Source organism: Cinclus cinclus, chromosome 31, assembly GCF_963662255.1.
Source record: "Cinclus cinclus chromosome 31, bCinCin1.1, whole genome shotgun sequence".
Classification (NCBI taxonomy): domain Eukaryota; kingdom Metazoa; phylum Chordata; class Aves; order Passeriformes; family Cinclidae; genus Cinclus; species Cinclus cinclus.
The window spans coordinates 107664-127968 of NC_085076.1; the positions used below are offsets into that span (position 1 = coordinate 107664).

The 20305-nt window shown below is 58.8% G+C and overlaps 4 protein-coding genes across 9 annotated transcripts; all 4 read right to left on the reverse strand.

The window, feature by feature from the left end:
- Positions 1-310: 310 nt before the first annotated feature.
- IL6R (interleukin 6 receptor) lies at positions 311-5001 on the reverse strand. 5 transcript variants are annotated; one of them, XM_062511388.1, is made up of 10 exons: positions 3526-5001; positions 2612-2857; positions 2407-2530; positions 1865-2049; positions 1625-1785; positions 1411-1555; positions 1287-1330; positions 1096-1174; positions 897-1005; positions 311-809 (listed from the first exon to the last, which is right to left on the reverse strand). In XM_062511388.1, exons 1-10 carry the CDS (start codon positions 3611-3613, stop codon positions 620-622), a joined length of 1371 nt encoding a protein of 456 aa, XP_062367372.1. In that variant the 5' UTR covers positions 3614-5001; the 3' UTR covers positions 311-619. The 5 variants fall into 5 exon arrangements, with proteins under 5 accessions (XP_062367372.1, XP_062367371.1, XP_062367374.1 ...); XM_062511387.1 differs by having other exon boundaries at positions 1411-1785; XM_062511390.1 differs by having other exon boundaries at positions 1411-1785; positions 2407-2510; positions 3526-3611.
- An 8-nt stretch (positions 5002-5009) lies between these two features.
- Positions 5010-13272, reverse strand: ATP8B2 (ATPase phospholipid transporting 8B2). The gene is made up of 26 exons (XM_062511190.1): positions 13186-13272; positions 12415-12528; positions 12168-12266; positions 11963-12024; positions 11774-11846; positions 11327-11397; positions 11094-11173; positions 10727-10885; positions 10560-10648; positions 10290-10486; positions 9381-9589; positions 9158-9201; positions 8917-9082; positions 8659-8847; positions 8336-8451; positions 8019-8183; positions 7829-7940; positions 7599-7704; positions 7339-7480; positions 7070-7253; positions 6657-6880; positions 6267-6350; positions 5840-6085; positions 5615-5753; positions 5400-5530; positions 5010-5307 (listed from the first exon to the last, which is right to left on the reverse strand). The coding sequence occupies exons 1-26, from the start codon at positions 13270-13272 to the stop codon at positions 5026-5028; spliced, it is 3570 nt and encodes a 1189-aa protein (XP_062367174.1). The 3' UTR covers positions 5010-5025.
- A 1220-nt stretch (positions 13273-14492) lies between these two features.
- Positions 14493-16445, reverse strand: AQP10 (aquaporin 10). The gene is made up of 6 exons (XM_062511191.1): positions 16341-16445; positions 15584-15710; positions 15351-15488; positions 15145-15263; positions 14855-15072; positions 14493-14784 (listed from the first exon to the last, which is right to left on the reverse strand). The coding sequence occupies exons 1-6, from the start codon at positions 16443-16445 to the stop codon at positions 14493-14495; spliced, it is 999 nt and encodes a 332-aa protein (XP_062367175.1).
- A 614-nt stretch (positions 16446-17059) lies between these two features.
- On the reverse strand, positions 17060-20090 carry HAX1 (HCLS1 associated protein X-1). Of its 2 annotated transcripts, none has more exons than XM_062511554.1 (8): positions 18728-20090; positions 18389-18588; positions 18238-18308; positions 17985-18030; positions 17751-17866; positions 17506-17656; positions 17272-17430; positions 17060-17182 (listed from the first exon to the last, which is right to left on the reverse strand). In XM_062511554.1, the coding sequence occupies exons 1-7, from the start codon at positions 19063-19065 to the stop codon at positions 17312-17314; spliced, it is 1041 nt and encodes a 346-aa protein (XP_062367538.1). In that variant the 5' UTR covers positions 19066-20090; the 3' UTR covers positions 17060-17182; positions 17272-17311. The 2 variants fall into 2 exon arrangements, with proteins under 2 accessions (XP_062367538.1, XP_062367537.1); XM_062511553.1 differs by having other exon boundaries at positions 18157-18308.
- Positions 20091-20305: the final 215 nt, after the last annotated feature.

The following is a 20305-nucleotide window of genomic DNA, read 5'->3' on the forward strand; positions in this document are numbered from 1 at the left end:
AGCGTAGGAGGCACCAGTGAAATGGGGAGCATAGCATGGGGCACACAGGGGGCCACTGCAAGGCAGGGGGTGAACAAAGTGAGGGTGCAACCCCACTGGAGCCACTCCCAGGCAACAGGCGGGCTGCAGCAAGCACTCTGTTACCCTGCTCCCACCACCCATTCCAGTATAAATCCAAAGCATTTATTTGAGCCACATTGTCTTGTTTCCCAAACACGTGCTTTGAAAAGGAGCCCTAAGGGGGCTGGAGCAGAGGTATAGGGGGCTGATCCAGCCAGGTCCTCCCACCCTCCCTGACCCCCATGGCACTATAGGAACCAAGCCCTTCCCTGTGGGACCCCCTAACCCGGTCCCGGGCGAGCCCCCATGCTCTAGTACAGCCATGCTTCCAGCACTGTCACTCCTGGACACCCCAGCTTGGCCACGGTGCTGAAGGACTCAGTCTGGGGCCTTTCCCAGCTGCTTCTCCATGGGGGGTGGCACTGATTTCCCTCCTGAGAGGCTTGTCCCAGCCACAGAACCACCAGATGGTGGAGGGGAACTGCTCCCAGAAGCCACATCGCAGTCCTGGGGCTCCCCATCCAACCCCCAATCACCTACCAGCATATTCAGCCCTTGACTACTGCCCTGAGGAGGAAATATCTGTGTGAGTCATGTGGAGCATTACAGGGGCTGAGGGGGCAGGGTGTGAGAGCAGAGGAGTATCACTGAGTGCAGGCAGGGGGACACCTAGGGGGACCAGCATATGCTGCCCTTCGCCCTCTGGCTTGGCCGTCTTCTGCCCACTTGTCCACCATTTCTGCCTGTACCTGCAGGGGAGAAGAGAGGGGATCCAGGTCGGGGGGGGAGGGGGTGGGCCCTGACAACCCCTTGAATCAGGACCCCCTGGCACTCACCTCACCACGATGCCAACAAACAGGGCGATGCCAAGTAGCAGACTTCCTCCAGTGACCAGGAAAGCATAGGGGGTTGCCACAGGATGGGTACTGGATTCCATGACAGACCCTGACACAGAGAGAATGGATGGGCTCATTATGAGGATAAGGGACTTGGGTGTCCCTGCCCCCCACCCCCAGTCCAGGAACCCTTCCTCACCACCAGCATCATTAGTATCATCCTCCCCAAAGAGCTTGGGGAGCAGTGTCACCCCATAGGTACCATCTTCCATGGGGACCTGCAAAAGGTGGAGGGGCACAATGGGACAGGTGTCCCCTGGTGTCCCCTTGTCCCACATGGAGATCCATTCAGGTATGTGTGATACTTCCCAGGGCCAAGACCATTGTTACCTGTGAGCTGAAAGGCTCCATTTCAGAGGTGAGGTCCCAAGGTTCTGCACAGTGAGTGGAGAGTATGAGAATGGGAGACCCCATGCTGAGCCCGAAGTATCAGGGCCCCAGGATTCATTCCTACCTGTCCAAGGGGTGCCCACAGCCTCCGGGCTCCACTCGCTCCATGCACCGTGGCCAAACTCATCCTTGGCCCTCACCTGCACCACATGCCTCGTCCCACGCCATGCGTCACGAATGTCGAGCCAAGTTGTTGTCACCTGATCCACCTGGAGGGGACACAGTGCTGGGGATAATCTGACCAGGGACAAGCAACATGCCAGCAAGCAGGGTCTCACCTCCATGAAAGTTGGAGCAGGTTCAGGCCGGTAGCGGACCTGGAAGCGGAGCCAGTAGAAACGGCGGTCCCAGGATGAGGGGTAGGACCAGTTCACCTGCAGCCGCTGAGGGGCCTTCTCCAGTGCCTCCACTGTCACATTGATTGGGGGGTCTGGCTTCACTGCTGGGGAAAGGGGGACTTAGGGCCTTGCACTGCATCCTCAGCCACCCCAGCTCCCAGCAACAGAGGCAGCACTCACGGATACTGCTGAGGGTGATGATCTTGTCTTTGCCAGCCGAGCCACCAGCACTGTTGCTGACGCACGTGGACACCACAAGGTGTTTGGTGTCATCAGCGCCAGGTGGCACCTTCACCCGGCAAACAAACTTTCGTGCCTTGGAGAAGTAGCGGCACCGCTGCTCTGTGGCATTCTCAGCCACAAACCTGTGAGGTCATAGCTCAGGAGGGTCTGCAGCATGCTCTAGGCACAGGGCAGCTGTGGGGGGACATGTCCTATGCTCTGGAGTCCCTGGCAGTGTTAGGGAAAGGGTCTGCGGGGAGGGATACATTCTGTGCCATGGGGTCCCAGGAAACAATGGGGAATGGAGCCATGGGGAAGAAACGCATCACGTGCTGTGGACTCCCAGTCACCAGCAGCTGCTAGGGAAAATAGGGTCTGCAGGGAGACAAGCATCCTGAGCAATGGGGTGCCAGATGGCACCAGGGAAAGGGTCCATGGAGAGGGACATGTTCTGTCCTATTGGGGTCTAAGCCCATGACAGACACAGTGACAGCACTCACCTCTGCTTCACCCAGAGTATCGCCCTTGTCCCTGGGGATGGCTTCTCCTGCTGTGGCCACTCACACAGGACGTCCTTGTCGTGGCTCCGCCGGTAGCAGGAGACCTGGGGAGTTTCAGGGGGCTCTGCAAGGCAGGGAGGTGCTGGGGGACAGGGCTATCACAGGCGACACTGCCAGGGACATTCCCACCCCAGCGTGGACCCACCTGCCACCAGCAGACGCAGGGAGCGCAGCAGGCGGCTCCCCACAGTGCAGCTGTAGTGCCCAGAGTCCTCGTAGCGCAGCCACCGCAGGAGCAGAGTGTTACCCTCTGCCAGCTGCTGTCCCCAGCCCCCTGCTGTCCCCTGCTCCTCCACCTGCCACAACACCGTGGCATTTGCAGGCACCTCGTCCTGGCAGGTCAATGTGATGTTGGCTCCCAGGTGGCCCAAGACCGTGTCCCGCGACAGTCCTGGATGGACAAGAGGAGACCAGGCGATGAAAATGAGACCCCAGGCCCAGTGGGTGTCCCTGGAAATGGAAGGCACCCCATCATCTGCTCCCCAAGTCCAGTGACTGCTGGAGGTCAGGGCACTGAGCTGGAGAGTGGCAGTGGTTTCTCACATAGTGGGTACTGGACCCCTGGCACCACAATAGGGGTGGGCACCACAGCATCTGGTGGGCTGCGTATTGAGGGATCTGGTGGTGGGGAGCATAGCTCACAGAAGGTGGCAGATTAGGACTGGTGGTCCCGGGAGTCCCAGGGTGGGGATCCAGTGCCAGAGGGGTTAAGCGACTGCACTGGCTGGCGGTCCGGGTCAGGCCTGGGCAGCGCTCCCGGCTCCCTCCAAAGGTCAATGGCCAGCGTGAACCTGCTATTCCCTTTGGCTTCTGCTGCTGGGAATGCACGCAGCACCCACCCAGCACCCGGAACACAGCACCTCAGCCCGAGGTTCCAGTATTCCCGGGGGTGCCCCGTACCACCCGCCCGTCTCCCCGGGTCCCGCTTGAACTCCTTCGGGGCAGGCACGGAATCGCATGTGTCCCCTCCCCGTGCCCGGATCCACGAGACTCAAGTTACCGGGAATGGCTCAGGGCCACCCCCGTCTCCCGCCCTGCCCGGTGCCCGGTTGCACTCACTGGTGGGGCCGCAGGGCCGCCCGCCGGCGGAGAGGTGAAGGAGGAGGCGGAGAAGGAGGAGGAGAAGCGTCCCCGACGGCCACGCCATGCGCCCACTCCCAGGTAGGAGAACATCGGCGGGGCCGCGGTTGTGAAACCGGGGGAGGGGAGGGGAGGGGAGGGGCGGGGAGGGGCGGGGAGGGGCGGGGCGGCACGTTTGCCTGGGGGGCTGGGCGAGCCCACACCGCCCCTCCACCCCTGCTGCCCGCACCTCTTTGTACCCGCCTCCCCCGGATACAGGACATGGCAGAAGCTGCTCAGAACATAATTTTCTTTTTTTTTTTAATAAAGAAAAGAAAAGAAAAGAAAAGAAAAGAAAAGAAAAGAAAAGAAAAGAAAAGAAAAGAAAAGAAAAGAAAAGAAAAGAAAAGAAAAGAAAAGAAAAGAAAAGAAAAGAAAAGAAAAGAAAAGAAAAGAAAAGAAAAGAAAAGAAGGAAAAGTAAAAGAAAAAAAAGAAAGAAAGAGTTGTTCTGTTTTGTTTTTTCTCTCCTCGAGAGCCATAAAATTATACTATTCCGGCGGACAGAAACACATCATAAATTATCCACCCTGATCCGAATCCCCTCCACCGAAATAACCCCAAAAGCCCCAGATCCCCTCCAGCCCTCGTCAACACTCGTCTTAACAAGCTCCTCTTTGGTATCACGTCCCTGGGACCCCAAAAGCCCCAAAGACCCTGCGGGGGTCCCTTACTGCCCAGCCACACCAGGAGCACTCGGTCCCGCAGGAGCTGGAGGAGGAGGATGAGGGAGGAAGCAGAGGCCGAGGGTTGCGCAAAACCACGCGTGGGAGTGAATCACGGCAGCCGCCAACACCCAGCCTCCCTGGCACAGAACACTTCCCCTTTCCCATCTAGGACCCACTGTCCTGCTGAACCCTGAGGCAGGGGGACAACGAGGGTGACCTTCCTCCCCCCTTCTCCCTGTACCTGGCCAAGAAATGAGTCGCTCTGCAAACTCAGAGGGTTTTTTCTTACTTTTTTTTTTTGTTTGTTTTGGTTGCTATTTTTTTGTGGGGGGAGGTTGTTTTTTTTTTTTTTTTTTTTTTTGTTTATATAAAAAAAAGACATATGGGTGAAGGGCACAGAGAAGCCATAGCCCTCCCAGAGCCCAGCACCTCTGGTATGATACATTCATGTGTGATGTGGCATTTGCACTCAGTGGAATTGAATACTGATGGAGGAGCGAAAGGGCTGATGGTGATGACATCCATCCATCCATCCATCCATCCATCCATCCATCCATCCATCCATCCATCCTTCCATCGACCCCACAGAGGGAAAGATTGTATTTTTGGCTAGAAGGCAACAGTCCAGACTCCTCCAAACCTCACCACTGGCCCCCACATCACCTCTGCTCCTACCATGGGACCCTGCTGACAAGGATCTTTGCCTTTCCCAGGGTCAGGGGCAGAGGAGGGGAAACCCCAGCTGCACTGGAGGGGATGTGACCCCCTCCAGACTCAGACCTTGAGAGTCTTGTCAGCTGCACCGCTGGGGCTGCCAGCACTGCTGCCCTCGCAACCCTTCTTCTTCCGCAGGGTCTCAATCCAGCTGGTGCTGGGGGCAAAGCTGGAGAGTGCTGAGGAGCTAAGCCGCATATTCTTGCCAGACATGATGAGCTCCCCAAAACCCTCCTGATGGGAGAAGGCATAGCCAGAGTGGCGTGAGCCCACATGCCCTGCGTGCCTCATGCACCGGCGCTGTGTCTTCTGCTTCTTCCGTACCAGCTGAGTGTAGCGTACCTGGGGACACAGGGCTAGGGTCAGGGACCTGTGGAACCACCTCTCCTCAGGCCTAGGACCCTGTGACTACTCCTACAGCCATGCACACTCACCGTATCCGAGAGTTCTGGTTTCAGGTCCAGCTTAAGGAAGCGAAAGGCCACAACGGGCACGATGCAGACTACGGTGGTGAGGGCAATGGTCAGCCAGACCGTGGGCTGGGCCAGCGTGTTCTGTGCATTACCTGGGGGGAAAGTGAATCCAGTGAGGCCTAGGCCGACGCAGCACTATGCTGGGGTGGGGAGCATAGAGCACCACAGGGACTCACCCACAAAGCGGAACTGATTGGGGAACATCCAGAAGAGGCCGTCACTGTGCATGGTGAAGAGGATAGCAAAGTAGGCGGCCAGACTGCCCCAGATGAAGAAGTGGTTGATGGCTGTCCAGAATCCTGTGTCTAGCCCAATCTAGTGGGGGGGGATGCAGGAGGAGAGAGGGCTCAGGGGATGCTTGAGGTGCCCCAAGGGTCTGGGGCTGAGTACTATGTCCCCACCTGCACACTGACAACTATCACCAGGGAGGTGGCGACAGTGACGGCAAAGGACTGGTAGTCAGCCAGCTGGGCACCATCATCACGGGTGGCATCAGCAAAGACACCGTAGGGGATGAAGAACATGAGGATGGAGGTGTAGATGCCTTGGGCAATGCAGATGAAGAACTCCCGCTTGTTGAAGAGCAGGTTCAGCTGCCCAGGCTCATAGAGTTTGGGGTACTCCATGCTCCGCTGCTCTGGCACATCCTGGAGGCATGGGCACCTCCCTTTAGCCCTGGGCAGGAGCAGCCTCCACCATAGCCCATGGAATGACAAGGACAGCCTGACTCAGGCACCCAGGCAGCCCTTCTTTCCATAGGGTGGGCATGAAGGGAAGTGGTACAGATTCCTCACACACCCGGGGACCTCTCATTATCCCCCGCCATACCTGGTCGAAGACACCCATAGCGAGCACAGGCAGCGATGTGTAGACAATGTTGTACAGAGTGATGAAATACTGGTCGTACACTGTCTGTATGGAATAGAGTACTCAGCAGGACATGAGACCTGCCTGCCCTGTGCCCCAGCCAGCCCCCAAGTCCCTGTGCCTATAGCTGCAGGGACAGAAGAGCTGTCTCCATCCCCCCAGGACTGCCCACCCTGACCACAGGCTCCTCATACACTGCACACTGGATGCTAGGCTGTGCCTCCTGGCTCAGGATGAGTCCCCATAGGGAGTCCCCATAGGGAGTCCCCATGGACTTGAACATGCTTCAGAGCTGAGGAACCCTGCAGGAAAACCCTCCCCAGCTCCCAGTGTGAAAAGCCACCAACCCACCTGTGCTGAGAAGCCACAGAAGAAGCCAAACCAGAAGTGGACCATAGTGAAGGCGAAGTTCTTGTAGAAGAAGTAGCAAAGAAACTTGCACATGCGCAGGTAGGACCAGCGTCCATGCACCAGGAGCAGGCGCTGTAGGAACTTGAACTGGGAGAAGGAGTAATCAGAGGCCAGCACGGCCTGGATGCCTTCCTGTCCACTGATGCCAACCCCAATGTGGGCAGCTGCAGAGGGAAGGAGACATAGGTAAAGAAAGGGCTGCCAGGAGCACAGGGGATGAGAGCAGCACCCCCAGCACAGGAACTTTGTTCCTGTAGGGCACAGAGGGGTGAGCGCAGAGGCTCCTATGGGCCCCAGGATGGTGCAGGTGGGTGGCCTGTCTCTCCTGTGGTCCCCCAGATCCTAGGCCTTACTCTTGATCATGCTGACATCATTGGCCCCATCCCCAATGGCCAAAGTGACGGCTTTCTTGTACTTCTTCACCAGCTCCACCACTTGGGCTTTCTGCAGGGGTGTGACACGGCAGCAGATAACAGCCTTGCAGGCACACGCTGTCTCCAGGAATTCCACTTCCATGTCTGCCTCCAGTGCATGGGCCTGCAAGAAGAGCAAGAGACAGCTGGGGTCATGGTACACAGCCAGGCACAGGGCCTTATCCTGCCTGGCACTCCCAGGGGCCTACCAGGCTGTGCCCATTGATGACCAGGGCGTATTCGCCTGCAATGGCTTCGAGCACAGAGGTAAGCCTGGAGGAGAGTTTCTCTTGGTAGGAGAAGCCATTGCACACAGACTGCGATGCATCCATCATCTTCTCTCGGGCTTTCCTGAGGAGAGAGGAGGCACAAGGTTCTGTCTCAGGGCCCTTCCATATCTCTAGCTCCCCCAGTTGCAGCTGTGCCTCACACTGGCACTGTTCTGTGTCCTCTGACCCCCAACCCTCACCTGAGCTCCTCTCGCACCTCCAGCACAGTGTGGCCTGTGACCACAAACACCTCTGTCATGTCATCTGTCAGCATCTTGCAGGAGTAGCCAATGTTCACAGCTGTTTCTGAGGACAGGAAAACAGGGGCTGAGCCAGATTCCACTCAGGAGAGATCAGTAGGGATCCCAGGCAAGTGGAATCCAGGCTACAGACATTCTCATCTCAATCCAGCATCTCAGCTACACCTCACCCTGCTTGTCCCCTGTCAGCACCCAAATCTTGATGTTGGCCAGTGTCAGGATGGCAATGGTTTCGGGGACCCCCTGCTGCAGTTTGTCCTCGATGGCTGTGGCTCCAAGCAGCTTGGGGACCCAAACAGGTGGGAGGTAAGCAGGAGCTGCCCCCAGCCACCCCCCAGCCTCAGCCTCCAGCCCACCTACCATCATATCATGCTCAACCTCATCATAGAGCCGAGCCAGGTAATCTTCACGGGCCTCAAGGACACTGCCAGCTCGGTGCAGCCGCTTGGACCAGTCCTTATAGTAGCTCTCCTCCAGGTCTCTGTAGGCCAGCACCAGTGTCCGCAGCCCCTCACCAGCATACTCCTGCAAGTGGTCAAAAGTTGGTGTGCTGGCAGACACTGATGGTGTCCCCAGTCCCCAGCGGTGTTCCTAGGATAGGGCACAAAGCCCAGCTCAGGCTCCTGGGCAGCCATTCTTTCCTCCCCACCCTGCCTGCAGAACCCTGTCCCACGCACGTTGAGGTGGTCGGTGGTGATGCTGGTCAGGTCCTGGTTGACAGGATGCAGCCGCTCCAGCAGGATGGTGTCAGCACCTTTGCAGTACAGCCGTATCTTGCCCTCAGGGCTGCGGACTGCAGGGAGGGGTGGACAAGATGCCTGGCTCAGGGGTGCAGGAGAAGGTCCCACTCTGAACCCCAGCCATCACCCTGCCGATGCCTCCACAGTCGCATCCCCACCAGCATTGGACTGGTCCCCCAACACACGACAATGAGCCCCATGCTGCAACCCCATGTGGCCTTCCCAGCCCCACAGTCCCTGTGCCATGCCCAGGACCTTACTGATGACGGACATGCGCTTGCGGATGTTGTTGAAGTCTAGGATGGCCAGCAGCTGGTAGGTGATAGCTTGACCCAGCTCATGCACTGTGATGGTCTTGGGCGTGCGGGACCGGAACACAAAGCCAAAGTTTCTGGCAGCTGTGACCAGTGCTCCCTCATCTGGGGACTGTGCCTTGTACAACAACTCCCCTGTGGACAGTATGGGAGTCAGTGACAGTGTCCTGTGACCCACAGGGAGAAATCCTGCCCCATGCTTACCTTCACTCTTCTCTTCAGACATGACGGTGTGACAGAGTGAGAGCAGGCGGAAGAACTCGTGCACGTGGAGGTCTCCCAGCTTGACAGCTTCCAGTAGGCTGGGGTCCCAGAACTGGAAGCGTGGGTCTGCCAGTGGGTTGAAGGAGAAGTCTACTGGCTCTGGCTTCTGGCAGGGGCAAAGTTGGGGTTACCCCCGGGTGGCACTTGGCATGGGCAGGCATCAAACTGACAGCATCCTTACCTCTCCCAGCTCTGCCTTGGGACCCACCATGTCCTGCACATCACCTGCAAAACAAGGCATGGAGTTAACCATGACAGAGACCCAACACCATGGCAGCTGCTGCTGCCCAACAATGCTCTAGTTAAGCCCCCTTGTCCCCTGACTGCCCCAAACGGAGGTGGGGAGCCAGCGCACCCCTACTCTTGTGGACAGCCCCAGCCTAGCTCTTGCAGCTGGCACTCACCATAGCTGTGCCCGTTCACAGAGCACTTGCTGAAGACCATGATATTCTGGGTGAGGGTGCCAGTCTTGTCAGAAAAGATGTACTCCACCTGTCCCAGCTCCTCGTTGAGGGTGGTGGTGCGGGCTTCAGCTGGCGTCCGGCGCTTGGCACAGTACATCTTTTTGTCCCAGTTGATGAAGTAGCTGTGCCCAAGCCGGATCACCTCAACGCTGCAGGGAGGATGGTTGGGTGTCACTGGGGCAGGGCAGTACAAGGTGCTGAGCCAGTGACAGGCATATGCATGCCCACCCCAGACCCTCCATGCCCTGGGCACCCCCCATAGACTGCTAGCTCCCATACCCTTCCCAGGGGCTGGCCTGCAACCCATTCCTGCTGACAGCCATGGCTAAGCCAGGGCTGGGGACAGGGGCAAGGCACCCAGGGGGCAGCCCATGGGGCTCCCCAGGCATCTGATATACCTATGAACCCTGAAACCTCCCCAGCCCCCAGGGCAGAGAGCAATGAGCTAGTGGGAGGGGTGGGGGTGACACATTCTTACCTCGGGGCTAAGGGTGACAGAACCCATGCTGGGGAACGAAAAGAGAGAGAAATTAAAAGAGAGAGAGAAGGGGACAGTGCAGGAGCCTGGGAGCTGTAGGAGGGCAGAGCAAAATAGACAGCGTGCAGCCAGGGCAGAGAGAGACAAGCAGCCAGACAGATACAGCTGGGGGGGCCCTGAGGGACCTATGAGGTCCTCAGGTCTTGAGGCATCCCTGAAGGCAGACATGGCCTATCACCAAGAGAGTAGCCCACACCCACCCACAGAACACACCGTTCTGCCTGTGGATCTCCATCCCTGTCTCCCCTCCCCAGAGGGCACCCCTAATTTCTCATACAACCCCTGCCCAGCCCCTCTGCTTCCTGCCCTACCTCACATAGAGCGAGATGGGCACCACAGTGTTGAGGATGATGATGTAGGACCAGAAGGAGAGGAAGCCAGAGAAGAAGGCACTGTGCACCCCCTCGTCCCAGGGCAAGTAGATCTGGAAGCAGATGCCCACCTCATGCTCCCAGATGGCATTGCCAATGGCCAGGATCACTCCCATGCACACCAGGAACCCAAAGATCTGGGGACAAGACAGTACATCAGAGCCCTGACTGGATCAGAGCCAGGGCTCCCAGGATCTCCTTTCTGCATACCCAGAGCACCAGCGTGTTCATCAGCCGGTCAATGCTTGTCCGCTTAAATTTGGTCCGGCCGCTATTCTGCATCAGTTTTGTGTCGGGTCCTGGGGAGCAGGAAGGCATCAGGGGGTGTCTTTCCCTCCCCTCTGTGCAGCGTGGTAGAAGCTGCTGCCTCAGCCCACCTGCAAAGATGACGAGGCCAAAGCACCACTCGGTGTTGCGCAGGACGCAGCCCCGCAGCAGCATGTTCTGGTTGCTCAGGGGGTACTTGTTCTCCTTCCAGTATAGTGTCCCACCAAACTTGTCCAGCTTGTTGTTGGGGGGTTCACAGATCACCTCACCTGGGTGCACAGTATGGCTCAGCTGGGACTTGCCTTCTCCATATGGCCAGCTCCATCCCAGTGCTCCCAGCACCATCCCTGGCTCCCCAGAGATCCACTTTGAGTCACAGAATGACACTGTCACATGGCTGGTACTTGTCTACCCAGGGTGACGGAGGAAGGAAGGTGGGGGCTGCCCCGTGGCACAGGGCTGGTGGCAGGCACTCACCATCAAAGCGAGCCAGCTGGCTGGTGTCCCCCAGCTCCGCTGTGATGGGGATGGCTTGACGTACCTTCATGTTGGTCTCTCTGCAGGCAACAAGGCACCACATGTGGATTAGAGACAGCCTGGAAGGAAGGGCCTTTGCAGGTGCTGCCCAGCAGCTCCTGCCCTGCCTGCAGCCCACTCTCACTCCCACCTCTTGCCTTCCCGGGCCCCTCAAGGTGAGCAGGGGCACCTACCCATCCAGCTCGGTAGTCTCTATGTAGCATAACCCATGTGGTTCGCTGCTGGAGAGGAGGAGGAGGTCAGCCTGCTGGGAGAGACTTGTGAAGGGTTGTGCCAACACTGGGGCTCCCCAATGCTTCCCACAGGGAAGCTCCTGGCCCTTGGATGTCCTTGGAACTCCCTGGAGAATCTGCAAAAGCCATCCCTAACCCCATATGTCCTTTGCACCCGAGCCTAGCCACCATTGCTCCAAGTGCCCAGATTCTCAGAGTTCAAAACATGGCTCCACCATGGTTCCAACTCTCCAACCTAAATGCAACTTTCAGGTTGGAAGTCTCAAATGTCCCCACCCTGGGAAGTGATGGAGAAGCATAAAAGCAAAGCGGGAGTGGCAGCACACCCATGGTCCCTGTGTGCCACCCACCTTGCTGGAACCATACTTGTCTCAGGGCTGCACTCACCGCAACAAACTGGTTGTTCTCCAACTTGATGATGTCTCCAACACGGACATTCATCCACTGCTCCTGCCTAAGGCTGTAAAGGGACAGCAAACAGTAGTCAGGAAGGAGCCCTGCCCTGCCCAATGCCCTGTGCCATGTCCCACAGGCTTCCTGGCTCCTTCTTCACTGTTCTGTGCCCATGATACTCACACTCCACCAATCAGGACCTGAGACTGCCGGTTGTTCACCTGGTTGTCACTTTTATGGCGGAACTGGGAGCAGGGGGAAAAGACAGCAGTGTAAGCCTCTTGGGGATGGGGTTCTGCACTCCCCCACCATCTCAAATGCCATGGCCCTGGTTACTGCACCCCTGCACATCCCCAGTGGGCAGAGGGGCACAGGGGGAACCACTCACATAGTCATCGGTGGCATCTTTGACAGCTGTGATGGTTAAGACAAGAACCAAAGGCACGATGGTGGTAAACCAGGAGAGTGAAGAGATCTGAGGAATCAGCTGGGGACAGGGAACAGGAATTACACCAGAACCAGCCAGCATCAGGCCCATGCTGCCCCTGCTCAAGGGTGCCAAATCTCCCCACTTCCAAAGTATGGGAGTACTCGGAGCCCTCCTCTATGCCTAGTTAGGGAAGGACTGAGCTCACCTGCAGGATGAGGAGGAAGAGGAAATAGGTGTTGGCCACTTCCTGGAACTGCTCGAAGAGGTTGACAGGCAGGAAGGTGACAATGTTGTACTTGGAGGTCTTGATGCAGTTATTCTGATGACAGATGGGGCAAGAAGGGGATTTACAGGCCACCAAAGCCCCATAATTCCTCAAGATCAGATCACTGTGGAGGGCAGGGGCTACGGCTCACCACAGGGGCTGTGTGCTCTTTTTGGGGGGTCAGGCTCCTGCTCCTGTGCTACTTCTGGTAGCTTCCTTGGGAAGCCAATTCCTTAGTCTCAGTCACCAGCTGGTAGCCTGGGACCAGCAGCAGCACCTGGCCCCCACAAGGGTGACCACAACCCAGACCCCTTTCTCCCCTCTCTGCAGGCAGCTCTGGAACAGCCAGGGATAACCTCCAACGTGGGGGGAGGCCAAGGTGAGCACTGCCCTCCCCTGGCACCTTCAGAAGCTGACCCATGATCCACATTGGGATGTGGGACCAGGCTGGGATCTGGGCAGAGCCAGAGGGTTCTGGGCCTTGGCCAAGGATGCAGGGCTGAATCCCCCACACAGAGTGCACTGTGCCAGGCCAGCCCTACAGATATATTGACATTAATGTCAACAGGACCATTTTTTCAGGGACAAGCATCTATATTGTTTGTCCATAACATCTCCCTGCTCCCCCCACTGAGGTGTGGGTGATTCAGACCCCAGTGCACAAACCTGCCCAAGGACCCCTGGGAAGTGGTTCAGTCCCCCCTCACTCACTGCGTACTGGAACTTCTCGTTGTATTCCCGTGCGTTGGCTCGCACTCGACGCTCTTCCTCTGCAACACAGCACCCTGTGAGCCCCATGCACCCCGACACCCTCTACATCTGCAGCCAGACAGCCCCAAGACCTGAACCATGACACTCCAATCTCCTCTCCATCCTGACAGCCAAGCTAGTCCCAGAAGCCCAGAAGGCAGGGAACAGGGAGCCTCCCCAGCTGTGTCATGTGGGCATCTGTTCCCCATACCAGGACCTGTACGTCTGCACACCTAGAACTGCATACCCGAATTCTGCACCCCCAGATCCCCCCCCAAGCCTGCACTGCTAGACCCCCAGCTCTACTCACTTGTACTTCCAGAGCTCCAGATTCTCGACCCCCTGTCTGCCCACCCGCAGCTCGGCACCAAGAGGTCACCAGACCCTTCCAGCCCCGCACCTTCAGATACTGCACCCCCAGATCACACCTCTGCTCCCTCAGCCCTGCTTCACTACATTTCTGGACCCGCAGTCCCGCACCCCCAACCCCGTAAAGTCTGCACTCCCAGCCCCGCTTCGCTGCAGCGCTGCACCCCCATCTCTGCATCCCGGGCCCTCACTTCTGCTCCCCCGCCGTGCTCACCCCGCACCCGCCGGGGTCGCGGACCCGCTGCCACTTCTCAGACACGGATTTCTCCCGGGGCAGGGTCCCGGCCCCCGCCCGAGCTGCCGCTGCAGGCCCGGGCCCTCCCGCCCCGCCCCTCCGCGTTGCTGGGGCAACGGCCGCACCGGGGCCCGACCGGGACCCACCCGGTCCTCACCCCGGCTCACCGCGGCCCCGCTTACCCGGGGCTCGGTGGGCTGCGCACCGCTCCATGTCCCGCGGCCCCGCAGCCCATGGGGAGCGGGCGGCCGGGCCGGGCCGGGGCCGCTGCCTCTGCCGCCGCCTCAGCTCCCCATGGCCGCGGCGGCGCCGGTCGGCGGCGGAAGTGAGGTGGGGGGCGCGGGGAAGAGACGGAGCGCAGCCGCGGGGGGCGGCCCGGACTGCAACCACCGCGGCGTCCTGGCCAGCGGGGCGGCTCCAGGGGCTCCCGGGGAGCCGTGTGAGCCCTGGGGGACCACAGAGAGCCCCCCACAGGTTGCCAGGGGGCAGTGCCGGGGATCCCGGGGAAAGACCCAGATCCAGTGGGGCAACCCCCACACTAGGAGCACGTGTTTCCCAGGTTGGGGTATCCCTGCAGCCAGGCCTGGCTGGCCTTCCCCCTGGGGGCCACGGCCTCCACCATATTCCTGTACCCCCATGTCCACAGACGAGACACACCGTGCCCTCAGGACTCTTTTAATGTTGTGACAGGGACTGTGAGGGAGACTGTGCTGCTGGCGCATGGTGCTGAGGGATACCCGGCAGGCACTCTCTCCCCAGTGTCCTTCTCCTTGGGCGATATCCCAATATCTGCATCGATGTTGGTGTTGACTAGAACGATGGAGCCCTGCTCTGCCAGGACTTCGCTGTCCTCCTCCGGGTAGTGGAAAGCCACAAAGAGCTGGTACAGGAATGTGCCCACGGTGGCCCCCAGCAGCGGTGCTACCAGTGGCACCCACCACCACCCATTGCCTCTGCTGAGGATGAGACAGGGTGGGCTGGGGATCATCCCTGCCATCCCCATCTCACCCCCTTCCCTCTACCCACCTGAAGACCTCTGGGCCCCAACCTGCCACATAGGTGAAGAGCCGGGGCCCAATGTCCCGTGCAGGGTTCAGGGGGCAGCCACAGTTGGCCCCCATGGAGCACTCAATGGAAAGCACCAAGAGAGCCACAACCACTGGTTCCAGGCCCTTGGGGACAGGCTTGTTGCGGGCATCCATAAGGCCCATGACACCCACCAGCAGCACCCCTGTACCGATCACCTGTGAGGACAACACAGCAGCTCAGCACTGTGGGGACTGAGGGTGCTGAGGGCTTTGACCAGTGGCACCCACCTGGTCCAAGAAGCCATTGGCAATGGAGATATTGTCAGCTGGGTAGGTGGCAAAGATGGAGGCAGTTTCTCGGGGGCCAGAGACAGTAAGGGTCCCATTGCTGTAGTGCCAGATGGCATCTGGGGGCACAGGCAGAGCATGTCCATAAGCCTGGCCACCCAAACATTACTGTGGAGTTCCCTTGCCCAACGCTGCTCCCCCCATACCATAGTAGAGGATGTAAACAACTCCAGCAGATATAAAAGATGCCAAGGTCTGCACAACCACAAAGATGGGAAATTTCCACCAGGGAAACTGCTCAATCAGGCACATGGCTAAGGAAAATGCTGGGTTCATGTGGGCCCCTGCAATGGAGTAGGGAGAAGGGCTGGGAGTGGAAGGTCCTGGGGGACTTTGAGCCATGGGATAGCAAGAGCTGGGACCCCTTCCTCTGTCTCACCAGAGATTCCCCCTGCTGTGTAGATGCCCACCATGACAGCCATAGCACTTCCCACATAACTGGTGATGATGTTCCCCTTCGTCTCAAAGAAGGTGACCTTCTGTGCAGCTGTGCCCAGGGTGATTGTCTGGAGAAGAGGGATGTAGCCCCACCTCAGTCCTGGTGGCCTTGTGCTGAGACCCTCCCCCTGCTGATACTGCAGGGCAGCAAGGTGAGGGCTATGCTGGTGCTGCCCCCTGGTTTTGCTCCCCAATACTTGAACATCAGACAGGGACTGGCAGGGAGGTGGTTACTACCCTCACTTGTGTTTTTGATGGCAAAGCAACCAAATTATAAGCAATTAGGTAAACTGCTTTCTGTGGGGACTTGCTGGGGAAGAGGTGCCACAATATAGCCCCAGGGACACCATTTGCCATTGCGGGATGCAGCCCAAATGCTAAAAACAGCACCAGAGCCCCAGCGTTTGCCTGCTCTGAGACAGGAGGTATCGAGGCACACACTACCCAGCACCACACCCTGATTGCACCAGAGCCATGGCACAGGTGGATCATGCTGTGGGAACAGGGTCCAAGTAGGAGGACAGGCAGTGCTGAGTTGCACATTTGCGTATGGTGCAGTCCCAAACCCCTCCAACCCCAAGGGGCAAGCAGCAGAGCCCTGGGAGCCCTGGTGCCTGCCACCACCCCACTGTCAGCCCTGTCCTACCCCCATTACACCACCCCCACCCCACCCGAGCCCACCTGCGTGGCCTGCTTACTATGAGAATGAAGGTGGACAGCAGCTCAGCCAGGCATTCCCGCACCAGCTGATTCCGGATGCGCAGCAGACCTCGGACCCTTGTCAAGAAAGAAGTGGTGCCCATAGCACTGACCAGGCAGGGGCAGCAGTGACAGCAGTGACAGCAGCAAGAATGGTGTATATGTCTCATTCACAGCAGGTTTTATGAGCCCCAGAGCTAGGTGGGTGATAATATGCAGACTTTAAACCAATCATGGCTGCACAAGGGAGACGCCTGACAGGGACCAGAGTCCTATGTGGGGCCAGGGACACCTTGTGACACTGCTGCACCCCAGTAGGGCCAGGCCAAGTAGGAGCACCCTGATCTCCATGTGGCCATGGGGAGCCAAGACCTCACTCAGGTGAGCAGGCACAGGTATTTCCTGGCCAGAAACCCCCTTTATCCCTGCCACATCCTTGCCCAAGCCACAGCTGCAGTCAACACTAACAAAGACGTTCTGGAAAGGCCTCTGTGCTGGGCCAGGCCCTCAAGAGTGGCTCTGGGGAGGCATTAGCACAGCATTGGGAAGGGAAATGGGAGAGGGAGGTATGAAGGGAGCAGTGCAGGTACAGGAGCCTGGCAACCACCTGCACCTCTAAGGCAGGCCCCCAGAGTCATCCTGGTGGACAGGGGAATCTGCCTCCAAATGCAAGAGATTCCATTTTGAAGGAGCATGAAAGGCCACCATTTAGCATAAATAGATTTTATTGCCCTATACAGACATACACTTGGCCCTCACAGGGATCTCTGTAGCTCTGCAGTGCTGCAGAAGGTAAGTAACCTCCAGCCCAGGCACCACTTCCCAGCAAGATCTGACCCATCTACAACAAAAACAGATGGTGAGAAGAGGCTGCTGCCCACTGCCTGCTCTGACAGTCCTGGCAAGCCCAGGGTCCCCCCCAGCCTGCACCTGTCACTCATACGGGCTGCTCAGTCAGGACTGGACACAGCTACTGGCTTGAGAACCAGCGTCGGAAGAAGCTGCCCAGCACAGATGAGGGGTCACTCAGGTTGGCAGAACGAAGCTCATCTTGCTGTGGCCATGTGCCAGTGAACTGTGCCAGCTCCCCTGGGAGGGCAGGGAGAACTCTCCCTCAGTGAGGCCCCTGTCCATTTCTTGCATCCTCCCCAGACCCCCACTTACGGTCATCCATGTTGACCACCTCCTCCTGGTAGTCCTTCTTCTGCCCATCCTCCTTGGTGGTGGTGATGAAGGCCTGGTCCCCCCTCCGGCACGTTACTGTTGTCTCTCGGCGGCCCTCGCTGTCCTGCATGGTGCGGCGCTCCTCTACTGCCTGCTCAGAGTGCCGAGCCCTAAGAGACTCCCCAGCCACAGGAACGGTGTCCCCAGGTCCCCCACAGCCCTGCTGCACGTGCAGGGACACTCACCCCATCAGGGAGAGTCACTTTGGTGACAGAGACACTCTGGAAGTAAGAGTGGGACTTGGGCTCATTGGGTCTCAGGATGGTCCCCAGCCCCACAGAGGAGACCTGGGAGTCCAAGTCTGGGGGGAGATGTAAGACAGTGGCTGCAGCATGGGGACATGCCCCAGAGGCTGTGGCAGCACAGGTGGGTGGAGCAGGGAGGGCAGAGGCCCCCCAGCCCCTGCTCCCAGCACCCACCTTGATCTTCCTTGAGGCCAGGAGGAGCCCGATGAGCATCTTCCAGCTGCAAGACAAAGCCACATACCACTGACACCAGTGACAAGAGGCAAAGTACGACACTTGGGCAACAGCACAGAGCTGGCTTGCGCTGTTGAGCTGGCGGGATTCAGATCCCAGACCCCTCACCCACCCCTAAGAAGGGTCTCCACGGTCGGGTCAGATCGCCGGCGCCCCCGGCACTCCCCGGGGCTGCGCTGGCAGGGGGACTCACCGGGTGCTTCAGCATAGAGTCCCTCAGCGGTCGCCTTGCGCTGCCTTCACCGGGGCCGGGCAGGGCGGGCTCTGGGCAGCAAAAGGGCGTCCATCAGGCCGAGGGGCTCTGAGCGGCCTCAAGAGTCTCGCTCAGCCCTTCCCGTACCCACCGAAAGGCTGCTGGGACTCGGCCCAGAACCCCCCCAAGGCGCCTAGGAGCTCGCCCATGTCCAGGAACACCTCCTCGAAGGCGCCTCGGGACGAACCGGGGTTGAATCCGAAGCCGAATTCCTGGGGGGGCTTCGACGTGGACGGGTCGCCATCCTCCTCCTCGTCCCACACCGCGCCGCCGAACAGCGGGTCCCGGGGTCTGCGGGACCGCGGCAGTGAGACACCCAGACAGCCCGAAGCAACCGGGGGCCGCCGCGGCCGTTGGGGCAACTAGGGGTTGAGACAGTTTGTGCCGGCAAGGCCGCGGGAAACCTGGTGACGGGCAGGGTCCCAGTTACCTGCAGCGTCCCGGGAACCCGAAGAAGCCACGAAACACGTCGTAGAAGCTCATGCCACCCCGAACCCCTCTGCCCCGTCCCCGCCGCCGCGCCTGGGTCGCGCTGCCGTGAAGCGTCGCGGCCGTAAAGCGCCGCCGGGTGTCGCGAGGTGCCTCGGCAGCGGGGCCTGTCCCGTGTCCTTCCCGGGCCCCGGCGGGCCCCCCCGAGACCCGCACGGGCCCCAGCCTTCCCCGTCTGGCCGTCCCAGGCGCGGGGCCCCATGCCCGGTCGCACGAGCTAGCTGGATCCTCCCTCCTGGAGGCGGCTGCTGCCGGAACGGGCCGGGTACCGGGCTCCATCCTACGGCACGTGTGCTCCTACAGCCCTTCTCTGTGCCCCCAGCTGAGCTCCGTGAGTCCAGCTCAGCACTGCCGCTCCCTCACCAGGCCCACATTGCACAGGAGGGCTCCAACTTTGCCCCCCCCACCACGGCACGAGCCTCCCAAACCTCCAGCCCCTTACCTTGCAGAGAAGAGGCTGAGGAGGAAGCACAGGGGGAGACAGGGAACTGAGGAGTAAGGAATGCCTAGCACTTACTGTGCTTGCAAAAATCAGGAGAGGCAGACTGGTTTGTGGTAAACGGAGCCAGAACTCGCAAATGGGGGGAGGGGTGCAAGGCTACCAGTGATAAGTGATAAATCCAAAACCTTAAACCAGCGAGGAATAATGGCAAGGCCTGGAATGTGCCCAAGAGGCTAAGATGCATGCTCCGGAGACAAAGTTGAAAAGCTCAGGTACGATGAGGAGGGGAAGCCTTCATCAGAGACCCCCGACGACACCCGAACTGAGGAGACGCAAGCACAAAAGGACTTTTGGTTTATTTTAAAACAAAGCGATGGTAGGCAAGACTAGGCGGGACTAGCACATTAGTATGTATTAGGCATATTGTGTAATCCTAGGTGTCTAGGGAATAAACATAGCAGTAGTTTGACGTTTCCTGGTGCATGCTTTGGGAGGAGCTATCCCCCAAGCACCTCAGCGTTGAATAAATGCATACCTACTTTGTAACTCTCAATTCTCACGAGTTACAGTCTTTCCGAGTATCAGGGGCATGGGCAGCTGCGGGGCCACTGCAAGGACAGGCACTGGTACCTGCTGCACACCAGTGCTCTTACTGCCCTCCCCTGCACTTGTGACCACCCTACCGTGCCTGTCCCGATGGCCTCAAGGGGAGAGCACCCCTCAACCTCTAACAGGAGGACCAGCAGCACCAGAGTGGTGGGGACATAAGGCAGGGAGAACAGTGGCATTATCCCTGTGCTGGCATCCTGCTGCCCAGGGCTGTAGGTGGGAAAAGGAAAAATCCACAAAAGGAGAGGACAAAAACACTAGCAAGAAAAGCTGGGGGGGGGGCGGGGGGGAGCACTGCCCCCACTGCCCAGGGCCACCCACCCCCTGCACCAAAAATAGGGAACAAGGCTGAAAAGGTGGAAAAAATACACACATCACTTTGTGATCTTTATTCTCTTCAGTAAATCCCCGCTCAGGGCTGCAGCTGAAGGGATCAGGTGGAACTGAAAAATACAAGATCTGGACTGC